The sequence below is a fragment of the Gallus gallus genome, chromosome 1, assembly GCF_016699485.2.
Source record: "Gallus gallus isolate bGalGal1 chromosome 1, bGalGal1.mat.broiler.GRCg7b, whole genome shotgun sequence".
In the NCBI taxonomy this organism is placed as follows: Eukaryota; Metazoa; Chordata; class Aves; order Galliformes; family Phasianidae; genus Gallus; species Gallus gallus.
The window spans coordinates 146150633-146173872 of record NC_052532.1 but is presented as its reverse complement, the minus strand read 5'-3'; the positions used below and the strand labels follow the sequence as shown (position 1 = coordinate 146173872).

Here is a 23240-nt window from a genome sequence, read left to right as displayed (position 1 = left end):
ATGTGAGAGGAGAGGGAGGGAAAAACTTTTACCGCCACCTTCCTTCTGTGACAAGAGGTGACTATAAACCTGTAAAAGGACTACTTATCTCTAAATATACCTCTGTTCACGTGAATTAAAAGTTCTGGGAAGCGTGCTGCAGAGATGTGATCCTGCTTAGTTGTCCTTCTTTCCAACAGAGTCAATTTAAGGATAAGCAAAAAGGACGTATCATGTATAAATATATATACTACTTTTTACAGCCAAGACCAATCATTTCCATGAAATGAATTTGAGCTTTCTCAGCAGGAAATAGAGAGAAGGGCAATAGGCTGTCTTCACACAGCTTTCTCAGCTCATCATTTATTTCAGTAAGTTTTAAAAATAATTTTCCTTCTCTACAAATTCTTTTACATATCTGTTATAGTCTGCATCACACAATATTTCACTTTCTTCTTCTTCTAAACAGTGACTCTCCTTCAGGCCTTTTTCTTAACCTGCGCTTACCAGCAGAAGAGCTTTTCTTTTAGCAATTCCGTAATCCTCCCTCCATACCCAGTCAAGCTCTTTATACTTCCAGTTGAGGAAGGAAATATTTCTTCAGATTTGCCAAATGCTATGTAATGCACCTTAAGATTTTGTTCTGCGTCTCCAAAAACCTAAAATGGCTTATAATTTTTGTGCTGCACTGTCAGTAGAATTAATATTTTACTGAACTATTACAACCGTTGGAATAAGGATCAGTGCATGACATCTCAATGCAGTGCAAAAATTCCATGCTGATACATAACACTTGATCAACTTATCAGATGTAAGATCATCACGCTCCTAAATATTTTAGCTGCAACATCTCAATCACAAGCACACACTATGTTAAAAAAAGGCAACACCAGGATTATTTGTTATTATCATTTGCTACTCCCAACGACTTACCTGTGCCAAAATATTAAATAATACAAGTATAAAAATCACAAAGTAGTTCGCTCCTGCAGTGAAATATTTTCTGTAAACCTTAAAGTTTATTTTTCCCTCAGAACGACTCTCCTCTGGCACGGCAGCCAGTGGATTTTCAGCCTGGAAAAAAAAAAAAAGGAAAACATTAACCTGGCAGCTATAGATTCAGAATAAGCTACTTGAAAGACATGGTTCAAAATCAGCGAAGAATAATAAGATCAAGTGATTACACATATAAAAACTTTAAATATGAGAACTATAGCTTTTACAGAAAAAAAAAAAAATTAGTCTCATTGCAATAACACTGAAAAATCTACTCCGCAAAATAACACTGGGAGGATTATATTTTGCATTGCATCACGGCATGTAACGTGAGTTCATTTGCAGTCAGAAATATTTGCTCCAACTGCCAGCACTGCTAACTGCTGAACCAGATTTTTCTTTTCTTATGCACTAGCATCAATCATCACGGCTCTCAAAACTAAGGCCTTAACATAGGAAAGGTTCTGTTTTCAGCAGCCAAGTGTGTATAATCTTTCCTTTTCAGAAAAGTATTTAAAGTAAACAGTCTTCTGCAAGTTTGAATCAGAAATCTGTCAACACATGCCGACAGTGGAAAAAAAAAAATCAACGAACTTCTCATCAAAGCATCTGTTAATTGGGAAAATCAGTAAAATGACCCGTGGATAGGGGACAATTAAAGAGAGAAAAGGAAAAAAATAAAACAGACTTAAAACAGGTAGACAGATCTATTATACAAATGAACAACATTCTGTTTTTGTTGTTGTTTGGGGTTTTTCTTGGGGGGGGGGGTGTTATTCTTATGCAATAGAAAACCAGGTGTTAGATCAGTGCACATATAACGTTTGGCATTGTTATCAGCAGACATAGCTGTACAGAAGCAGAGGAATTAACAGACCTGACTCAGAAGTGAAGAGAAATCCCAGTTACTTGTCTATAAGAGAAGCCTATCTCATTTTTTGGAGAGCCGTTTGTTTTGCTTGCTGTTGTTTTTTCCCCCCAATCCAACAGCTCTAATACTGCTAAGAAGTTTGTCACATGTTTGTGGATCTTACAGCAGTCACTGCTGACAAATGAATAATATCAGATATGAAGATAAGTTCACTGCTTTTTGGCATAAAAACATGCTTCCAAAAATACACGAAAAGTAAATATTTGCAGCCCCTTTTTTGGGGAGGGTGGGGATTGGGCTTAGCAGCTCTAACTGCCTTCTATTATAGAAAAATAAATCATATATACTCGTAGTATAAAGATGAAAAGCACCAAGGACATATAGAGATTACCTGTTCCATGGATGTAGTGCTAGCATAAGCTTAGCAGGGTTACAGGGCTCCTGCACTGTTTTGTATGAATGCAAACACACCACCATAAGGCCACCTCTGGTACAGAAAACATTACAGCTGCTTTTGCACGGTGTAGACCAAGAGATAACAAGGCATATGGAAGTCAAGCTGGCACCATAAAAGCATTCTTTTTTCAATACCAGAAGAGCGAGGGAGAGCTGTGCAACAGCATCCCAAGGTTCTTCCCTCAGGGCCAGCTCATGATCATGTGGGTATGATAATACCAGCCATGCAAATGAAGATTTTGTAGGAAGCCATTGCTTCTGCATGCATTTCCCAACCTTACGATTTCAAGGAAATTATTAATCTGACCTCAGCACTGTACAAACACATAAAACCCACTTAACACAGTATTATTGGTCCTTTAAAGTACCACTGTCAGAGGACAGGAAATAGAAGGGTACAAGTCTTTCAGAAACTTGGCAGAGCCAATGATGAATGCGATCAAACTGTTGAAGAGAGCTGCACAGAGCTGTGGGATGCCTGCCCTCTGCAGCTCATGTGGTAGGACTACCAGTTATGGGCTGCCACGAGTCAGCTCTCACCTGCTAATGCAATCCAACACTCACTGAAATGCAAAGGCAGGCAGAAAAGAGCACTCCTCATAGTCTGAGTTAAAAAAACAACAGCAACAACACAGCCTCACAAGAATTGTGATGTTTCTGTTCTCTGAGCACTCACAGGTGGTTGCTCTGCTGCTCCATCTTTCACTGAGTGGACAGAAGAATCCTGGGACCAGACAGACGACTCCGAAAAGGTACGGCTCCGGGAGGACTTCAGGTTGGGGGTGCCTGGAACTGACGGCTGTTCTGCCTCCTCCTCTTTTTTCAGAAGGGAAGCAAAGTCGATGCCAGACCTCAGGAACTCTGAATAGGTCCCTTTTCCTACCATTTTGCCCTACAATTAATACAAGTTTTGATTATCTTCATTGTACCCTTTCTGTAACAGACAATGTTTTCGCCTATCCCTCCTTCTTCTAGAGTTCTACTGTTGCTAAGCATACAACCCACTGCAGTAAATGAAGTGAAGCCTCTCTCAGTTCCCCACTCCAAAGTGCAATAACAAGCTCTTCACTCTCTAAGCAATCCCATTCTGACAGCTTGCGAGGCCAAATAACACAGATGGGGGACAGTAAAAATCCCAGTTACAGCCAGGTGAGCATTACCTCTCTGGAGAAGCTACAGAGGAGGGCCACAGAGCTTTAGCACAAGCTTACTGAGCTACATTCATGACCATCAGTCATGTCTACTCCAGACTCTTTTCCTAGTCTGTGTTGTTTCCTATCTCTCTGTCACAGACTCATTCCTAGAACACGAATGCAACACTTAAAGAGATCTGAACGAGGAAAAAGGCAGGTAACATACTTTCTTGCAACTCTGTGATGCATCAAAAGTAATTGGAAGTACTCCATCACTCAACCTTAAAAAACATCTGAAGTTGTTGCATTTCCTCTCTACACGTGAACAAATGGTACAACAAAGTCTGGAAGGAACCAGTTTCTCTGAAGGACTACTTATTTTCAAGGGTATCTATGACTGTTTCTCAGTCTGAATTTAAAAAGGGGACTGGCTGCAAAACCAACACAGCCCTTAATTCACACAAAAATTCACACAAAAAAAATATATTATATATATATGTAAGACAAAATTCATATGTAAAATTATATGTAGGTATAATAAAATTCAGAAGAAAAACATAACAGTGTTCTAAAATGCTGTTACTAGTAACTGTGTATCTTTGAAAACAGACACAGTCATTAGTAAACAGAAAATGCATTTACAAATAAGAAATAAGATATGTGAACTGTTTTTTTTTCTTAGATTATAAAAGACAATTAGAAAGTACGTGAGCTATAAATATATAGACATTGTTATCACTTACATCTTTTAATATTAGAATCTGAGTTGCAGCGCGGAGATATTGCAACTGGTGAGTCACCAAAACACAGATCTTCTGATGTAAAGCCTGACAAATACACCTGCAAACAGATGGAAAAAAAGAATTTTAAAAATAAGGTATCCTAAAACATAATGACTGTTTCTGGGAAACTTCTACTCAATTTAACAGTGTTTAAAAATGACACTCATGCCTATTAGACTTCTTTCTTAAACCTTTTACATATTCGAGGAAGAGAAGTAATTCTGTATTTCTGGTTTAGAGTGACAGAGAAGGACGTAGTTCATTAAAGTTGCAAATGCCCTCCTAACAAATGTACATATCATAAGGTGAATTCGGAAGAGGTTACTTAACAAAAATGAAACTTAATGGAAAGGAAGCAAGGCAACATACTGTGGACAACTATAGAAAAACATAGCAAACAGAAGTAACTTCTCCGAAAGAAACTTTCAAAACAGTTTTTACAAGTAAGTCACTGAGAGGGTTGGAAAAGCAAACATTGCTACTCAGTCTGCTGTGGTTCATACTAGCAAGTAGTATTGGTGAATAAAGACTGGGCTTCCCCTAAACAAGCTGGAAGATACGCTCCGGAAGCACACATCACATTCATCTGCCAGCAGGAATGCAGCCCACAGGAGCAGATGACAGCCTGCTCGAAGAAGAACCTTCCTGACCTGTGCACCACATATCTTGTTCCATTCTTTTAGTGAGAACTGTTGGTGATGGGTGGATGGTTGGATCGGGTGATCCTGTGGGTCTTTTCCAACCTTGGTGATTCTATGATTCAGATACACTCCTACTGAGGTCTTTTTTCTTTTTTTCCCCTAATAAAACACAGGAGGATGGAACTCACAACAAAAGAAAGAAAGAAAAAAAAAACACTACACAACAATTGTATCTTTTCACTCTTCTGAAAAAAAAACAACAACACAACAAAACACAACCAAAACCACAGCAACCTAATTGTACAAATTCAATGGAGAAATGCAAATAAAATAAGCAGTATGGGGAGAAAAACAGAAAAAGAACATGAGCTAAATAATAATGTTATCGTATGGTTTATTTTGTCTCATAAACTCCCATTGTGTGTCTGCTATGCCTACTTTTAACGTCTATTTTGTCAGTCTGACAGACCATAGGGAGCAGTGTACAACATGCTTAACACTACTAGTCAGAGTAAGTAATTACATGCAGAAAGTATATTATGCAGCTCCAAACAAACTGCAGTAAAATTAAGATAAAAGCACCACTTACTGAGCGAGTTATCTGCTTTCTAAGCAGCATTCAAGAAGTAACCATAAGCCAGTGATGTCATTCTTAACTGATCAAGATAACAATTAACTAAGACAGGGTACTTGCAGCAGCGTAACTATTTGAGCAGTTGCAACTACTCATACACCAAACTCTTTGTAGGAGTATTATTTTGGGTGTGGTGACTGCCTACCCTTTGAGCAGTCACGGAAACAAGCCATGCGGGACCAAGAGCTTAAGACATGCTACAAAACAGTCTTCAGCAAACCCTACCCAGAGGACTGGACAGAGATCAGAGACACCACAGGATATTTGCTTGCCTAGTAGGAAAGCTGCCAGGAAAGAATATATGAGATACTCACTGTCAAGAGATCTAGCTTTCAACCTTACGTAGGTCCTACAGCCTATCCGCTACTTCCATTATTAAACTGCTCTGTGCCAGATATATGCTTAACAGTTTACTGTCAGACCCGCAAAATCTAATGACTGAAAACCTTTAAACCTTGATCCTGAGTCACAGTGAGGTGAGCTCACTGTACTTTCAGATCACACTTAAAATAAAGAAAAGCGTGCATTATCTCAGCATCAGAGCAAACCGATCAGTACTGTCAGAGCCATCAGCACAGCATCTCACACGATCTAGATCGTGACCTCTGTGGAAATGCAGATTTCCAGAGATAGATCAGTTCATCCAAGTATGATTTTTTTTTAAAAAAAAAACAACAACTTCATATTTGACGTCTACCTGGGTAGAAAGAAACCAGCCGAACAGTTTGGTGGTAAGAGATGAGGAGAAAAATTGCTGTCACAATTCACTGGCATGAGCACAGGGAGGAAAAAAAAACCCACAACGAAGCGCGTATACCTCGAGCTATTACTGAGCTAAACAACTCACTGCTCAGACAGCTCACTAGAAAATTTTGCCATTTAAAATACAGTATCACCATGACGCACTGAGGTTGCAAAATGAGTAAAACAGTAAATGTATACTTAATGTCTGTTTCAACACATCAGGCTGCTTTATGTTGTATTTTCATTTATTGATTTATTTATTTTGCATGTTCTCTCCCCCATTTGACAACATCCTGTCTTGCAAGGACAGCGAGAGCTAAGTTTATAGGCTGAAGACCGCCACAGAAGACTGAAGGCAAAGTTCAAAGCAAAGTACAGTACAGCCAAATGTAGTAAAGGGCCTTGCACAGAACTCCGAGCTCATTTAATTTGTATTTGTGAAAACTTAGCATTGCCTTAGAAACGAACTACAAAAGATCTGAGATAGTCCATAAGCATTTATGTTTTGAGTTGGTTCACGAAGGCTCAGTTTCATTCCACCTACTTTTAGAAATATGGCTGTGTACAGCTGAGGAAGAACAAACATAATTGAAGGCACTCAATTCTAGGTGAACATCTGACAATATCTCATTTTCTTACCAATTATGCAGGGAACTCAGTGAAAATACAGGTGGTGCACACCTGGCCAAAGCATTCAGATGCATCAACATGTTTAGACTGCTGACTTTTTAAAGAGAAGGCCAAATTCTGTCAATCTAAGAAAGATTTGTACAGCGTTGCTGGTAGGCAGTGTGTCCTCTCTTGAAACACTGCTGCTTTGCAAGCGTGCCTGCAGTACAGCTCTCATACTTCAAAAAGACATCAAATTATTCAAACTCACAGCAAAGGGAGTAGAACTAGATGATCTTAAAGGTGCCTTCCAAGCCAAACAATTCAGTGATGCTACTGGGGAGCAACCAAAGAAGGGCTATGAAGATGGTGAAGGGTCTGAAGGACAAGATGATGCATGAGGAGCCACTGAAGTCCCTGTGTGCGCATGACAGAGCAGAGGAGCTGAGGGGAGGCCTGCCGGCGGCTGCAGCTCCACACAGGGAGCGGAGGGGCAGCACTGAGCTCTGCTCTCTGACAGCAACAGGGCCCGAGGGAACGGCATGGAGCTGCCAGAGGGGCAGCTGGGGGTTAGGGATAGGAGCTGCACCAGAGGGCGGTGGGCGTGGAACGGGCTGCCCAGGGTTGTGGGCACGGCCCCCAGTGCCGGAGTTCATGGAGCATTTGGACACTGCTTTTGGACATAGGGTTTGATTTGGGGTGTGGCTGTGTGGAGCCTGGAGCTGGACTCCATGATCCTTGTGGGTCCCTTCCAACATGGGACATACAATTCTATGACTCAGACTTCTGCTAAAGAGTATGCCCCAAACTGCCTCTGTCGTTTCTCTTGCTGCTTAAAAACCCATAAAGTACAGCTTTAGCTTGCTTTTTCTCCATTACTCCTTTGAGGGGCAATGCTCTTTTTAGACTGCAAGCATCTTCAGTGCATTACAGCAGTAATTAGTGCACAAAAATGGTGTCACACCATCACATTTGTCAAATATACATATGCATACGGACATGCACATGCACATGCAGCCAGGAGAGGTACAGCAAAGACTCAAATGTTCTTCAGTCTTTCCAGTAAAAGGGGGAGGAGGGGACTATGAAAGCTTCATTCTCTATACCATGTAAGAATCAACTTAAATCACTTCCTGACAGATGATGGATGGGCCGTTTTGCATGATTGTTTTAAGCTCAACAATAGAAATTTCAATATTCCCCAAAATGTACTCCAGCAGCAAACTTCCTTTGCCACTATAAATTTTTTCTCTAAATCCAAGTGTATGGTGTTTTGATGCAGTTTAAATCCACCATGTCCCAATAAGCCATTATTCCCGTGTGCATAGACCCTTTAAACCGTCTTCAGCTTCTCTTTTGGACGTCTTTATTCTGGACAAAAAAAACCAAACTCAAAATATACTTTTTTTTTTTTTCAAGTGAGAAACAGCTTTTTCTTTCTTGTTCCCTTGACTTCTGAACCTTCCTTACAGGTCACACTGAGTCAGAAGCCCATCTATGTTTTTTGGAAGTGCACAAAACTGAATACCTTTTCTCAGGTACAAAACAACATCAGCAAAGCAAAATCTAACAAGGAGGCACAGTTTCCTTGACAAGAGAATGACACTGCCAACTTACACTGATTTGCAATCTTCCATAATCTGCATCTAATTTTCCACCAAACTGCTACACCATTGATCCCTGCCCACTGAGTGCTCACAGAGTCACACACTGCACTTAAACCTTCTGTGTGCATCAAAACTAACAACCTTTAATCAAGATTTCCCTTATCCCTGCCTGTCTCCAAAACTGCCTGAAGCACTGCTCAGGTTTCTAACACCTGAAAACTAAAGAATCAACGACCTTCATTCATTCTCCAGAGCACTGAGGACAGAATCAGGACAGATCTGTTTCAAAATTATACTCCTCCAACTTGACATAAATAAATAAACAATACTTTAAGTTAACAAATCTAAGTAATAGGATATTATCACCCATTTAAAAACCCACTACACTTTGCCAGAAAACTTCTGTGCTATTAAAAAAAATAGCTTGAGCTTTGATACTGCAGGGCATGTGGCAGAAGACACTTAGGAGGGTGCCTGCAGCAGCACAATTGCTCCTCTAGGCAGAGGCAGCATCTTGGCACTTTCGTGTACGTGAAGCCTCGTTTGTTCTTCCTTCCATATCAGGTCTTCTTTACTTTGAGAGATGGTGTTCTTTAATCTTTTTAAAGTTTTTATCTCTAAGAACCAGCTTTCTTTCACCCCTGCAAAGTGTTTCTTCTTTAATGATTAGACTATCCTCCTTAACGTTCTTCCTGCCTCTCCTTTTTGCAAGTTCACACACAAGTTTAAGTTTACTCTAATACTTACATCTGTTTCAATGGAAACAACCATTGAAATTAAATTAAAGCACATGCAGAAGTGCTCACAGGCGTAAAGCCTTTGTTATATTAATTTGCTTACTACATGTGCTTTTCTCTCCTTTGACTTTAAATTTAAGAAGTTTAAGATGAATTCTCCAGCTGTTTTGGTACATTATGAAATTTACAGAATTTCAGGAGAGGAAAAAAGTGACATAATTGCCAAAGACACAAAAACACATCTACTTGTACCACATTGTTTCCATTTCTATGCTTATCTTGCTAAATGTTTATTTTAACCCCATGACAAGTCCCAGTCTCCACTGTGACAATGCATAAGGACAACTGTACTGACACAAAATGAAGATCCATAAAATCTATCGTTCTGACCTAGACAGCAGCCAGCACTGAATGGCTGGTTGAAGTATATAAGCAAACAAACATACTTCCTTTAGTATACAGTTCAAGCTTCTAGACTCCATACTCTATTGACTTTCTGAGTCCGAGATCTTTCAATTCAAGTGGCTCTTCAGGAACTTTTTCTCCATGAATGTGTACAGCTCCCCAAGTCCATTTTTATTTTGGTATGCATAATACTCTTCTGCATCTCACCCACAGAACTCTAAAGCATGCAAGCATGCTGGGGTTCTGTAAGCATATACTGCATGATTTCAAAACAAACAAAACAACACCCCCCCCCCCCCCCCCCCAGACACACACAGAAAACCCCACCATAATTCTAGGAGTAGAAGCCTATAAAGACCTACAGTTTTTCTGAAAACATGTATATAATGTACAGTGGTCAAACTTGTGCTTTTCATTTTATTTAAATAAACAACGTTTCTATGACATATTCATATCTTTTAAACATAATACCTACAATAAATGTAAAGAAGTTCAAGGAATTCCTATTTTATCATCCAAACTTAAAGGCATAATTAATGCACTTTTAAGAGCAACAACACTACATTAGGGCTGTCATCACTGCAGTCATACCAGAGGAATGACGAGCATGGACCAGGTGTAAATCACAAAGTGGGAATCCTTACAGATATCCTTGAGATATCTCCTATTTCCAGACACTGTACATAAAAGGAAGCAGAGAAAAAATCCTTACGTTTACTGAACAGCTTCTCTGTATCTTTGGCACGGTTACCATTGCTCGGTTCCTCTGACACAGTAATTCTGCCTGTAATCTCTCTACAGCAAGGAGACCTTCTAGCTCCTATTTGCTAGTTGCCACGAGCTTACCATTTCTTCACCTTTTCCTGCAATTACAAAGGACACTTTTGCTACAAATCATGCCTGCTCTTTCTCCTCTCTTACAGAGCAACTCTCAGTTGTATTAGATGGCAAAGGAATGATGTTAGCTTTCAAAACACCTGACCAAGTTGTCAGGTGACTCTGGTCAGCCTCAACCTACAGTTGGTTATTCAGTGACCCACTGTCCAGCTATGTGGCACAAATCACCTGAGTTCCTACTGGAGGCTATCATCCCCTGGTACCAACATGGTCCACCTGAAAACATGCTGAAGTTCAATTCTTTCACTGTTATTTCTTTTGCAGATTTTTTCTAATTCTAAAGATAAAACTCAGAGAGAACAGACAAATGACCATTACACTCAAAACAGCTTGACCATCAATTCCAAACAGTTTGCAGAACTCCCTTTGATAGTAGGAACGGTACACCTGTACATACTACTGCCAAACATCATCACAATTTTAGGTGTGATTCACAAAGATTCTCTAACTGTCCTGTAGTCTGCTCCCATACGTACAAAGGAAGAACTGAAAGAAATCAAGCTGATCATCAGCTGGGAATGGCACACAGCTCCTATCACTAGAACAGATACAAGGGAAGTACAGCAGCTAGAGGAGTCTGTCTGTCTCAATAAACTGACAAAATACAAACGTGACCCTTAAAATACCTTAAATCAGCATCATCAATAGGACACAATTTCTGTTGAAAGGAGATGTGAAATCATATAATTACTGAAATATGTTTACAAAGATGCACAAATAGACCAGGAAATATCTTGGGGACCAAGTATGACTGAATTGAAACATGTCACACTATCTGTAATGTGTGTCCCTCATTACAAACCTGGTGAAAAATCCAGAGGTCTAAAAAAAGATACTGTATGTATGGTATATATACACACTATACATAAAAATAATATACATCTATTAATGTATGTTTATTTATGCGTATTTATGTATGTATATATGTGTATACACACACAGAGATAAACAAAAATACAGAACTATACCAGAGCCTCCTTTTATGAAGAAGTTGATGCTGGTCTACTGGCAGTTATCAGAGAACTCACCAGAAAAAAGAAAACAAATAGCACGAAAATAGGGAATATCCAATTTATATCTTATTAGGCCTCAATGAATCCAATCAGGAGAGAGAGAAATTCATTGCAAAACTGATCTACTCCATTATTCACAGAACAACTTGTCTGTATTGTAGAAAAATTTGTAGGAGACACAAGCCCTCATTAATATTATGGACTATTTTCCCACTGGAGCTGTGCTACTTGCATTCTTTCTCATTTGAAACGAATTTATATATTTTAAGCTGTTTACCACAGCAGCCGAACAGAACAGAAAGAAGCAGCAAATGTAATGAATCAGCCCTCTACAGACCACAGCTTCAGGGAATTACTAGGAACATACCTATCTTTAGATGTAAACAAATAGACTAGGCACTTCTAAAACAAAAAATTAAACTTTAATATAAAATTACAAAGGAAATAAAAAAAAAAAGAGCGAGTGAACTGAACAATATCCATTTCAGACTCTCATTAAATAACCCCCTATTTCTTCCATCTCGCCCATTGTTTTACGCCTTGCGGTTTGGATTCCTGGGGGCAGTTTGTATGAAGTGGTATCTCAGACATTCCTTAGCACGATGTTCTAAGAAATCATTCTTGCTCAAGCGCTCTCTTCTTCAGATTTCTAGCAGTGTTCAGGAAGCACTAAGGAACAAGCCCAGCCTTGTTATTCAAGGATAGCTACTGAACTCTCTCCACTAACCCAGCACCTTTTACAGCTTCCATGGGGGCCTCAGAATCCATGTTCTGATCTAAAAAAGCCCTCATTTAACGTCTTTAGAAGGGACACATTTCAGTTTTCATTGCCACTACTACTCCACACAGACTGCTTTCCCCACAAAACAGTTTTGTTGTACTTTATCTACCTAGCTCAAATTAATCTAGAACTCAGGAGGAAGAGGTAAATGAAAATTCATGCTGCTAGGAAGAACCACAACCAGTTTTCCAAGTTTCACATTCTCTGAGGTCATCTCCTTACATCTTCTCACCTCCACAGTTATCAGAGCAGAGCACATACAAAAATCCGGACTTCCAGTTCTGTAGCAACATATAGAGACTCTATGTCAAAGCTCTCATAAAACACAGAATAAATCAAAGAGGCAACTCAAACTTCCATCCAAGGCACTACTATACTTCCCTGTTTTCCCCTCAGCAAATAAACCTTCACACCTAAAAAAGAGACAGACTGAAAGCATAGGCACGTGTGCTTTCCAAACTAAGGCACAAACACATTCAGAAGCTGAAGCTATCAAGTGATCTTGCACAAAAAGAGAGAAGCAGTGGCTAAATCTTAGATAGCTTCAACAAGTGTTAAAGGAATTTGCAGAGTACATAAACTACAGAAGTAGATTAGAAGTAGACCATGTATCAGCTGCAACAGGTGAAAATGAACCTGCATACAATAACAAATATAAAGTGTATGCATCATAAAACTTTAACTTCATACCAGCTCACAGAAAGAAAATGTAACTATTTCAAAAAATCGATAAAAGAAAATGTTGAGGTTTTAAAGGGATCTCCAAATTTGAAACCATAAACATCAATGGGATGTACAATTTTCAAATTTGACACCAAGCTGAGCGGTGCAGTCGATACACTGGAAGGAAGTGAAGCCATCCAGAGGGACCCGGACAGGCTGGAGAAGTGGGCCCACGAAAACTTAATGAGGTTCAATAGGGCCAAGTGTAGGGTGCTGCACTTGGGTCAGGGCAATCCCAGGTATTTATACAAACTGGGGGAAGAACTGCTTGAGAGCAGCCCTGCAGAGAAGGACTTCGGGGTCCTGGTGGACGAGAAGCTGGACATGAGCCAGCAGGGTACGCTTGCAGCCCGGAAGGCCAACAGTGTTCTGGGCTGCATTAAAATGGGGTGGCCAGCGGGGAGAGGGAGGTGATAGAGCCCCTCTACTCAGCTCTTTGGAGGCCCCATCTGGAGTACTGCGTCCAGGCCTGGGGCCCCCAGTACAGGAAGGACGTGGAGCTCTTAGAACGGGTCCAGACAAGGGCCACTAAGATGATCAGAGGGCTGGAGCACCTCTCCTGTGAGGAAAAGTTGAGGGAACTGGGATTGTTTAGCTTGGAGAAGAGAAGGCTCCGGGGAGACCTCATTGCAGCCTTCCAGTACTTGTAGTGAGCATATAAACAGGAGGAGGAATGGCTGCTTACAAGGATGGATAGTGACAGGACAAGGGGGAATGGTTTTAAACTGAGACAGGAGAGGTTTAGGTTAGATGTCGGGAGGAAGTTTTTCACCCAGAGGGTGGTGACACACTGGAACAGGTTGCCCAAGGAGGTTGTGGATGCCCCATCCCTGGAGGCATTCAAGGCCAGGCTGGATGTGGCTCTGGGCAGCCTGGTCTAGTTGGCGACCCTGCACATAGCAGGGGGGTTGAAGCTGGATGATCATTGTCCCTTTCAACCCAGGCCATTCTATGATTCTGTGATATGATTCCGCACTTAGGAAAAAAGAACATGCACACAGTGCTGGTCAATGGAAATTCTATGATCATTTCCTCAATACAAGTTTCTACAACTGCCTAGGGGTGGGGAGGAGGGAACTAAAATAAAAGCAAATTTAAGTAGTTTCAGCGTGAAAATAGGAGGTACTTATGCTTTGGAAAATGCTTTCACTTGGGCTTCGACCAAGTGAACTCAATCAGTGGAAGCTTTTCTTTACACTTCCAATAAATTCTGTTTGACAGGGAGAGAAGTAGGCTATGAAGAAGCAAGGACAAAACACTGGCTGGGAATAACTTTGTTCTCCACAGTCTGGTCTGCAGGCCATGGTTCCCGCTGCTTCTTCAAAGAGAAATTTCAACCACTCCAGACTGTAAGAGTTCGGGCCTTTTCTTCAGCTGCTTGGAGTGCTTATCACTCCAGTAAAGCTGCTAATAGATTACTCCACAAATAAAGCTGCAATAAAACTAAGAGAGATTGAGAATCCCAGCCCACATTGTTCTTTACTTGGTACTAATATTCATAAAATCCAATACTGATCAATATTATGTAAAATCCGTCATTCTCCTCAAGAAAACAGCACATACTTCTTTAGGAATAAATCTAGTATCTTCAAACCAGAGTACTCCAAAGCTTTTAAAAATAAAGGAAAAATGGCAGGATAGATTCACAGCTCTTCCAAATATGTAAAAGAGAAGAAAAATAAATGCAGAAAGTGAATGCATTAAATGTTGTGAACCATGTATCCAAAAGTGCTTTTCCAAGTTTCTCTCTAAGAAACTGAAAGACAACAACTGTATTTTAAATAAAAATAAAGCAATAACCTACTTTTCAAACAAATGTCTTCCAACTTCAGAATCTACCGCACTCAGTGGATCGTCCAAAAGATAGATATCTGCATCTTGATATACAGCTCTGTAAGGTTTAAAGAAAAGCTAGTGTCACCAAGTTTTACATTCATTTACTTTTAGTCACTAATGACTGTCAACATATATGTTTTAGAAACAACAAAAATGCTAACCTGGCCAGATTCACACGGGCCTTCTGTCCCCCACTCAGTGTAGCTCCACGATCTCCTATAACTGTTAGGTCACCATTTGCTAGTAAGTCCAAGTCCTGTGAACATAAAGAACAGGCAGAAAGCAATTAAAGAAAAAATAATCATTTTAACCTCAAAAGTAAGCCTATTTCAAGGTATTCTCCTATTTCAATAGTATTGTTTAATATATTACCTTACATTAAAAAACAAGGACTATACTGGATGAAATACCTACAATTAATTTCTTAGTTTGCATCTCTGGCAAAAGATTAAGAAAGCAGGATAAATAGGTGAGGTTTTAAAGATCTGTTTTACAACAAGGTTTGCCAAGGAAAGCGCACAACTACTCCTATTGTTATATGGAATACTTGTTGGTGATTCACAAAATGAACTGTTACAATAAATAAAACTGAACTAGCTTCCATCAGTAGATTATTTTCCATTTATCATTATCCCTAAGAATTAAAGTTGTTTTATTTTCACTACAATTTATTAAAAAGAAATAACCACATCATTCATTACAAAAAATTGGTTAATTTATAGGACTGTAGACTATTAAGTTTGAATAAAACACAGTGTTCCATCTCATACTACTGTATTTCCTCCAGTGAATACAGAAGTTTTATATTAAGCTATGAAACATATTCAAAACTTTTATAAGATACATACATTTGAAACAAAACAATGAAAACATATCTACTATTAAATACTGTGCGTGTTTTTTAACACAGTCTGCCCTCTTTTTAAGTCAATGAAACCTTAAGTTCAGACAACAGCCTATGACTGAGTATCAGCAGAAGATATTAAAACTCAACCCACTATGCGTAAAAGCCTTGCAAAAAAATTTCATCACAGTAACCATCTGCTTTTCACCTATGTTGCTGCTGACAGGAATATCATAACATGCTGCATAAAACCTTTTTAGCTGCCAAGCAAAATGTCTGTTTCTTGACAAATCTGGCTTAATCCTCTTCTATATCTCATGTCACAAACTCCTTTACACACAGACCTTTCAAAAATATTTTTTCATAAAACTACTTGGGCTCAGCAAGTTATCCAATATATACCACTAAGGTTCTTTTGATAGCTGTTACCAATGCATAATAAATGATATATACTTTTTTTTTTCTTTTCAGCATAAAGGATATTTATAAAATAAAAGTCACAAATAGTGCTAGTTTGATCATTTGTTTTTTTCACATTTTGTTAAATCTACACACATATCTACTGTAATATTGATGAACGTGGTTATGAAATTAAACAACTGTGAATAGCCTTTTTCCAAATTTGTTTAAGCTTCACATAAACTACATCACCCTCTAGTGAAAGTTTTAGGAATTATATGAATGTGCTTACACATGGATGTCAAAAATAACGCCAGCATCTCTATTAAGAATTTATTTCCCATAGTACAAATAAAAATCCATTCTGTGTATTAAATAATGCAGCATGTAACACTAGCCTGCAAGAACATTAAGATTAATGGTGAAGATAAAACACACCAGAAAAGCATACCTTTTTAAGAGCACAGACTTTTAAAACTTTCTCGTATTTTTCTCTCTCATACTCCTTGTCAAACAGTATGTTACTTCTTACAGTACCAGAAAACACCCAAGGCTGCTGAGAAACATAGGCAATTCTTCCAGAAACATTTATCAAACCTTTCTCTTTAGGCAGCTCACCAAGCACAGCACTTAGGAGTGAAGACTGAAAAACATGATCAAATAAAAATTCAGAAGTCTGACTGCATTCAAAACATCACTGAGCTTGAGCAGTGTTTATTGGCATGATGGCCTATTTCACTCTGCCACCCAAAGTACTGTTAGTCTAAATGCACCAGTACCCTTTACATGCAGTCTAGAAGGAAAATGCACAGTACGGTCCAACTTTGAACGCTTTCCTCCCCACCCACAGAAGGACATCTGCCTTTCTTGAATGACACCACCCTGATGTAATGCATACTATTACACACAAAACATCTTCACAATTTCAAGCTTTTAGCTATGTTAACAGACTAAAAAACGTCATAGAATGGACTCACTTTTCCAGCTCCCACAGGACCGATCACAGCCAGTAATTCCCCTTGTCTGACGGTAAATGAAAGCTGCTGGAGTGCTGGGCTTTCTAAACTCTATGGATTTAAGAAGAGATCATGCTTCATCAGTAACAAAATATTTATCATCAAAACAGCTCTTACAAAACAGAGGATAATGCATGTAAATGACCGTAAGTTAGCAACCCATATCGACAACCATATTTTAAGACATGTAGTTTGCCTCTTCAGTAATTCACAAACACCTCTGACAGACACCAATCTCTAATCCAAATTGACTAATGCACAAAATTGCATTCAGGGAATGAGGAACCTAAAGGCAACAGCAGAAGCACTTCTTTCCCAGCCCACATCTCCAAGCTGTAGCTCAGCACAGAGCTGAGACAGTAGCCTTGAAAACAGGAGGTCCTGGCTGGCCATCTCCACGGCATTCACAGCTCCAGCCCTGCACATTCAGCTTCACCATGCAGATGGGCATATGTTTTAAGAGAGAGGGTCCAAAGCTTTCTCAAAACCTGGGAAGCTAAGTCTGTGCTTGCTCTCACCAAGGTTTGACTATCAAAAGTCAAAACAGAAGAGTACTGTTTGCTTTTACACAGCTTCATCTCATGCAACTTGGAAGCCTTTGGCAGACAATGATGTGGGCTATTTGAGTGAAAATACATGTCCTGGCATTCTGTGTTCAATCGTACACTTATTCTTTATATCACACTACTGGTAAGAGCTTATATCTTGCACCTTTTCTACCAAGGTATAATTGTAGAAACCACAGAACAACAGAATGTCTTGGGTCAGAAGGAGTCTGAAATATCATCCAGTTCCAACATCCCTGCCACGGACAGGGCTGCCACTCATCAGATCAAGCTGCCCAGGGTCCCATCCAACCTGGGCTTTGAATGCTTCCAAGGATGTGGCATCCACAGCTTTTCGGGGTAGCCTGCCCACCCTCAATGTGAAGAATTTCTTCCTAACATCTAGTCTAAATCTACTTTTAGTTTATAGCCATTCCCCCTTGTCCTATCGCTATACTCCTTGATAAAACGGTCTCTTCGCCAGCTTTCCTGGAGGCCCCCTTCAAGTACTGAAAGACTGCAATGAAGTCTTGTTGGAGCTTTCTCTTCTCCACACTAACAGCCCCAGTTCTCTTAGCTTGTCTTTCACAGGAAAGGTCTCCAACCCTCTGACTATCCTCATGGCCTCCTCTGGAGGAGGAGGAGGAACTGTTAGAACAGCTCCATGTTCTTCTTCTGCTCTGGGCCCTAAAGCTGAACGGAGTACTCCAAATGGAATCTCACAAGAGCAGAGTAGAGAGAGACACTCATTCACCTGACTTCTTTTGATGCAGCTCAGGACTACAAGTACCCATTGGCAGCTCATACCAAGTTCTACGTCAACACCCTCAATCTCAACTCCTTCATCTAAGGCCTGCTCCCAGTCCATTTTTTACCCAGTCTTTAAGGTGTAGGACCTTGCATGTGGCCTTGCTGAATCTCATGAAGTTCACACAGGCCCACCTCTGTCTCTCTGGATGGCAATTCCTTTTCTACAACATGTCAACTTCACCACACAGTTGGTGTCATTTGTACACCTGCTGAGGGTACACACAATGCCCCTGTCTGTGTCATCAACAAAGATGTCCAATAGCACTGGTCTAATTCCCTGAGGAACAACACTCATCAATGCTCTCCACAAGGACACTGAGCTGTTGACCACAACACTTTCAGGGTAACAATTTATGCAATTCCTTACACACTAAATAGTCCATCCAACAAATCCACATCTCTCAAATTTATTGATGAAGACATCATATTTGACAGTCAAAGGCTTCACACAAGTACAGGTAGTTAACATCAGTTGCTTCCCCTTATCCACCAACACTGTAACCCCATAACAGAAGGCCACCAAATCTGTCAAGCATAATTTGCCCTTAGTGAAGCCAAGTTGGCTGTCATCAATGGCTTCTATGTTTTCCAAGTGCCTTAGCACAGTTTTCAGTAGGATTTGCTCTATGACCTTGTAGGGCACGGAAGTTATACTAACTGGCTTGTTGTTCCCTGAGTGTCCCCTTTATTTCAATTTTAAAAAATGTTTCTCCTTTCCCAGTCAGTGCGGACTGCCACAATTCCTGATATTTGATGGATACTGGCTTAGCAATTCCATCCATCAGCTTCCCCAGTACCCTCAGATGCCCTTCAGCAGGCTCCATGGCCTTGTGCACCCTCAGGTTCCTCAGATGGTCTTGAACAAGACCTTTTCCTACAGTGCGTGGTTCTTCATTCTCCAGTCCCTGCATTTCACTTCTGAGACTTGGGCAGTGAGTGTAGAGCACTTGATGGTAAAGACCGAGGCAAAAAAGTTGTTGAGTATCTCAGCCTTCTCCAACATCCTGGGAGCTAGGGTTGGAAAAGACCTTAAATACCATCTACTTCCAATACCCAACACTATAATGTCACATGACCACACTCTACCTTTAATTCTAACCCATAAGTTCCCAGCTGGCTCCTCATTCATCCCCATGCATGCACTGCAGCTGATTATTGACATACTGAGTGGCACCTCCACTTCATTTCCCCTATTTGTTATGAAAAGAAAGGATCTTCATGTATTTAATAGAGTTTCCTCTCATTAAAGCAAAACATCCTTGTAACAGGACCCACCCTTATATGCATCTTAGACTGTACTAAGCACAACTGACACTAAAATGTAGACAGTAAAATAAAAGCAATCAAGCTGCACTGTGATCGAATTCTGGAACTGTCCAAAGAAAAGCTTGCAACCAGCTATTTTAAATGATTTGAGAAGGGCATGGTTGAGGTTATGAGAGGTATTCACTCATATCTCTGACAGCTGGGAGAACTAGGCAGACATGTATGTACCTCCTTAGGCCAGGAGAAATGCTTGATGAAACAGGAAAGCCCTCTGAGCCCAGAAGCAAGCATCCCATCAGATTTGTTATCTCACACAACAACCATGAGTTTTGCATTAAATCAGTCACAGTATAAGAATCTAAAGTTGCCTGTGCTGTACAAGGCTCCAAAACCACTCTGTTGCTATTGTTCATCTCCACAAGGTGGCAGCAATGCGGCTCTTTTCTCAATTCTGCTATTTGCTTTCCCAGCCCAGAGTACCCAGTTCAGGTACTAAACTGGAATTAAGGTCTGGAAAGCTCCACCAGTTTATGAAAGAAAATGCATTTTTTTTTAATGCAAAGTTTTTAGGATGAGAAAATATTTGTTATTAAGTCAATTAGTCTTTACAGAAAAGTAAATAAGCTTTCCCACACACCAGACCTACCACTGACCTCTCGATGACTGTAATGAGGTCTTGAGGTCATGTTTCTGAATTTACAAAAGATCCATGCCCACCTTTTCAAAACAGATCGTAAGAGCCTAAACCACTGAAAAATTTTAAAAAATCTTAAAAATAATTATCCAAATATTAGACACTTCAGTGTTATTTAAGACCCTACACAAAACTAGTAATGCATGCAAGAAGAATGACCACATATATCTCATAGAATGGCCTGGGTTGAAAGGGACCATAATGATCGTCAAGTTTCAACCCCCCTGCTATGTGCAGGGTTGCCAACCACCACCAGACCAGGCTGCCCAGAGCCACATCCAGCCTGGCCTTGAATGCCTCCAGGGATGGGGCATCCACAACCTCCTCGGGCAACCTGTTCCAGTGCATCACCACCCTCTGTCTGAAATACTTCCTCCCAATATCTAACCTAAATCTCCCCTGTCTCAGTTTAAGACCATTCCCCCTTGTCCTATTACTACCTCAAGAGCATGCTATTTTTGAAAAACACCATTATTCATAATTAAAGACAGTTTGCCCTATTTTTAGACACTGCGGCACTTCAATTTAAATTAGAGCACAGACTGATGTTACAAATAAGTTCATCTGACAGCTAATTGCCAGCAAATGTCTCAACTCCTTTGTACCCCGGTAAGTATCTGTGCCTGTTACTCTCCTTCTACCGCCACTTCTTTCCTAGCTTTGTGAACAGGCTGTTTGTGGGACTCACCTTTCAAAGGAGAAATCACATAAAAAGTTATTCATTTTCTACTGCTTTATCCCTGTGAACTGGCTCACCATGGGGTGATACATACAAGCATTAATGCTAGCACGTGGCATGAAGAATAAAGTAGGAAGGTAGAAGGACACAGGATTGATCCCTTCAGTGGTAGCAACTCCTCAGGTGAGCTTGGGCAGACATTACATCTCATATCCAAATACAAGTAGTAATTCATCCCATCTACAGAGATAATACATTGTATAGATGTAGTATATTGCTTAGGCTCCTCATTTAAGTGACTAAAACGACAAGGGACAAACTTGGCCACTGTTCAAATTCTTGAATTTTAAATTTCAAGTTTTTCACTTGAGCAGACAGGCTGTTCCAGAAATTAAAGGCACATCATGAAAAACCCCGTATCGAAGAATCCCTAGTTCCATGCTGCTATCAGACTAGCCTGTGGAACTCAGATAAGACTTGCCTCAGTAGAACAAGAGTGTGACCGTGAATTAATTGGTTTTGTTTATCTTTTGATAAACTGTAATACACCATGTTAAGTTGTTTTCCTAAGAGTCTATCTAATAATCCCTTTTTTACTTCCAGTGATTTTGGATTTGTGGGTTATGTTTGGGTTTGTGTTTTTTTTTTTTTTTCCCTTAAGTATCTACTTTGGCTCATAATCTTTAAAAACAAACAAACAAAAAAATCATCATTCAGCTGTACAGTTGTTATACAGAGATCCAAAGAGTCATGAGAAACCCACTAATGGTAGCAAGCTAAGTTGCTTAGATGACAAAGTACAGCGTACTTTATTCCTTTTGTAAATCCTCTCTCACAGAACTCACCATCTTTTCAGTTAGCAACTGTATAAAATTAATTTGCATTATTATAAGAGTATGTAAGAGAAATATTTCGAGCTGCTTTTAAATTTCTGGGAGAACTGTTCTTCTCCCATGCACATTTCAATTAAATATCAAAATAAAAGTTACATTAAAAGTTTTGTTTTCTTTTTTAAACCAAAAGGAAACCAGTAATTCCAGTCATGCTACCCAGCTTTACATAATATAAATAACTCAGGAAAAACCTGAAGGTGTTTTATGGGAATACTGTGCAACCATTTCCTAGAGATTGCTAACCACCATTTTGGCAAGTGTGATGCATTTTCAGTCAAGAACAATTTGTAACTGAACATTCTCAGTTAAAATACACAGAGTAACAAAGACTTGTAGACTAGTCTAAAGCTTTCAAACTTGCTATGGGAAGTATAATATTGTACTAGTTCTAGACTAAAGCACTGATCAACATTCAGTTCACTGAAAAAAAAACCAAAAACACATATGCTAAGGCCTGCCTTGATGTGCTGTCTGTCCTTAATTCCAAATTAAATATCTAAGCTGTGTTACAATCCTGTTTAATAACAAGACACTTTCAGAACAAAATGTACAGGTTTTCAGTTAGTATAATATTCAAGCATGGGTACTTTTAAGATGCATTTGATACTGCTTAATACTATTCAACAGAGTTAGTCTAACACACTAAAAGGTTTCTCCTACGCAAATGACGAAATATGAAACAAGAGCACACTATGCACAGACATGATTTTTAGGCTTACAGATGCCTACAGCACCAGTATACTCTTAACATTCATTAAAAGTAAGTTTACCTTATCCCAGTAGCAAGTCAAATCCTGAACATGAAGAATGACGTTCTCATTATTATCATGCAGTTGTGGTTTGAAGTGTGAGACCTCATCAAGTATCAGGAAGTTCTGCAGTAAAGGAAAAGGATATTGCCTAATGTGAGACTGGGAAAGAAACCCAAGCATATGCTTTTGCAAGCAGCATACAAAACATCACTGCTGGACAAAGCATACACACTTATGAAAGAATTGTATTTCCAAAGCAATGCACAACTCATTCGAGTGATGCACCTCTAACTAGCTGATCATCCCAGAGATCGCTCAGAAGTGCACATTTCATTGCATAGCAGTACTGTGGGACTCTTAACAGCAACCTGCTCAGCAACAGAAAATTCCTGAAGCAAATAGAACTTGACAATCAGTCCTGACAAACCTTATAATTGTTTGATTTCCTCTTCCCATGAAGAAGAGATGAAACCTTAACTGCAACACCTTATTGTTCCA

The 23240-nt window shown here is 39.7% G+C and overlaps 1 protein-coding gene across 7 annotated transcripts in view; it reads right to left on the bottom strand.

Annotated features, from left to right (window-relative positions):
- The window catches only part of ABCC4 (ATP binding cassette subfamily C member 4), a 225174-nt gene that overhangs the window by 98271 nt on the left and 103663 nt on the right, over window positions 1-23240 (bottom strand). For all 7 annotated transcript variants that reach the window (XR_001462767.4, XM_040699617.2, XM_046941333.1 and 4 more), the window contains 8 exons: window positions 22761-22865; window positions 17065-17154; window positions 16539-16730; window positions 15006-15100; window positions 14813-14899; window positions 4179-4275; window positions 2979-3194; window positions 913-1053 (listed from right to left, as the gene is read on the bottom strand). Coding sequence is in view for 6 of the 7 variants with exons in the window: in XM_040699617.2 (XP_040555551.1) it covers window positions 913-1053; window positions 2979-3194; window positions 4179-4275; window positions 14813-14899; window positions 15006-15100; window positions 16539-16730; window positions 17065-17154; window positions 22761-22865 (1023 nt within the window). In the remaining variant the exon portion in view is untranslated. The remainder of the gene's footprint in view (window positions 1-912; window positions 1054-2978; window positions 3195-4178; window positions 4276-14812; window positions 14900-15005; window positions 15101-16538; window positions 16731-17064; window positions 17155-22760; window positions 22866-23240) is intronic.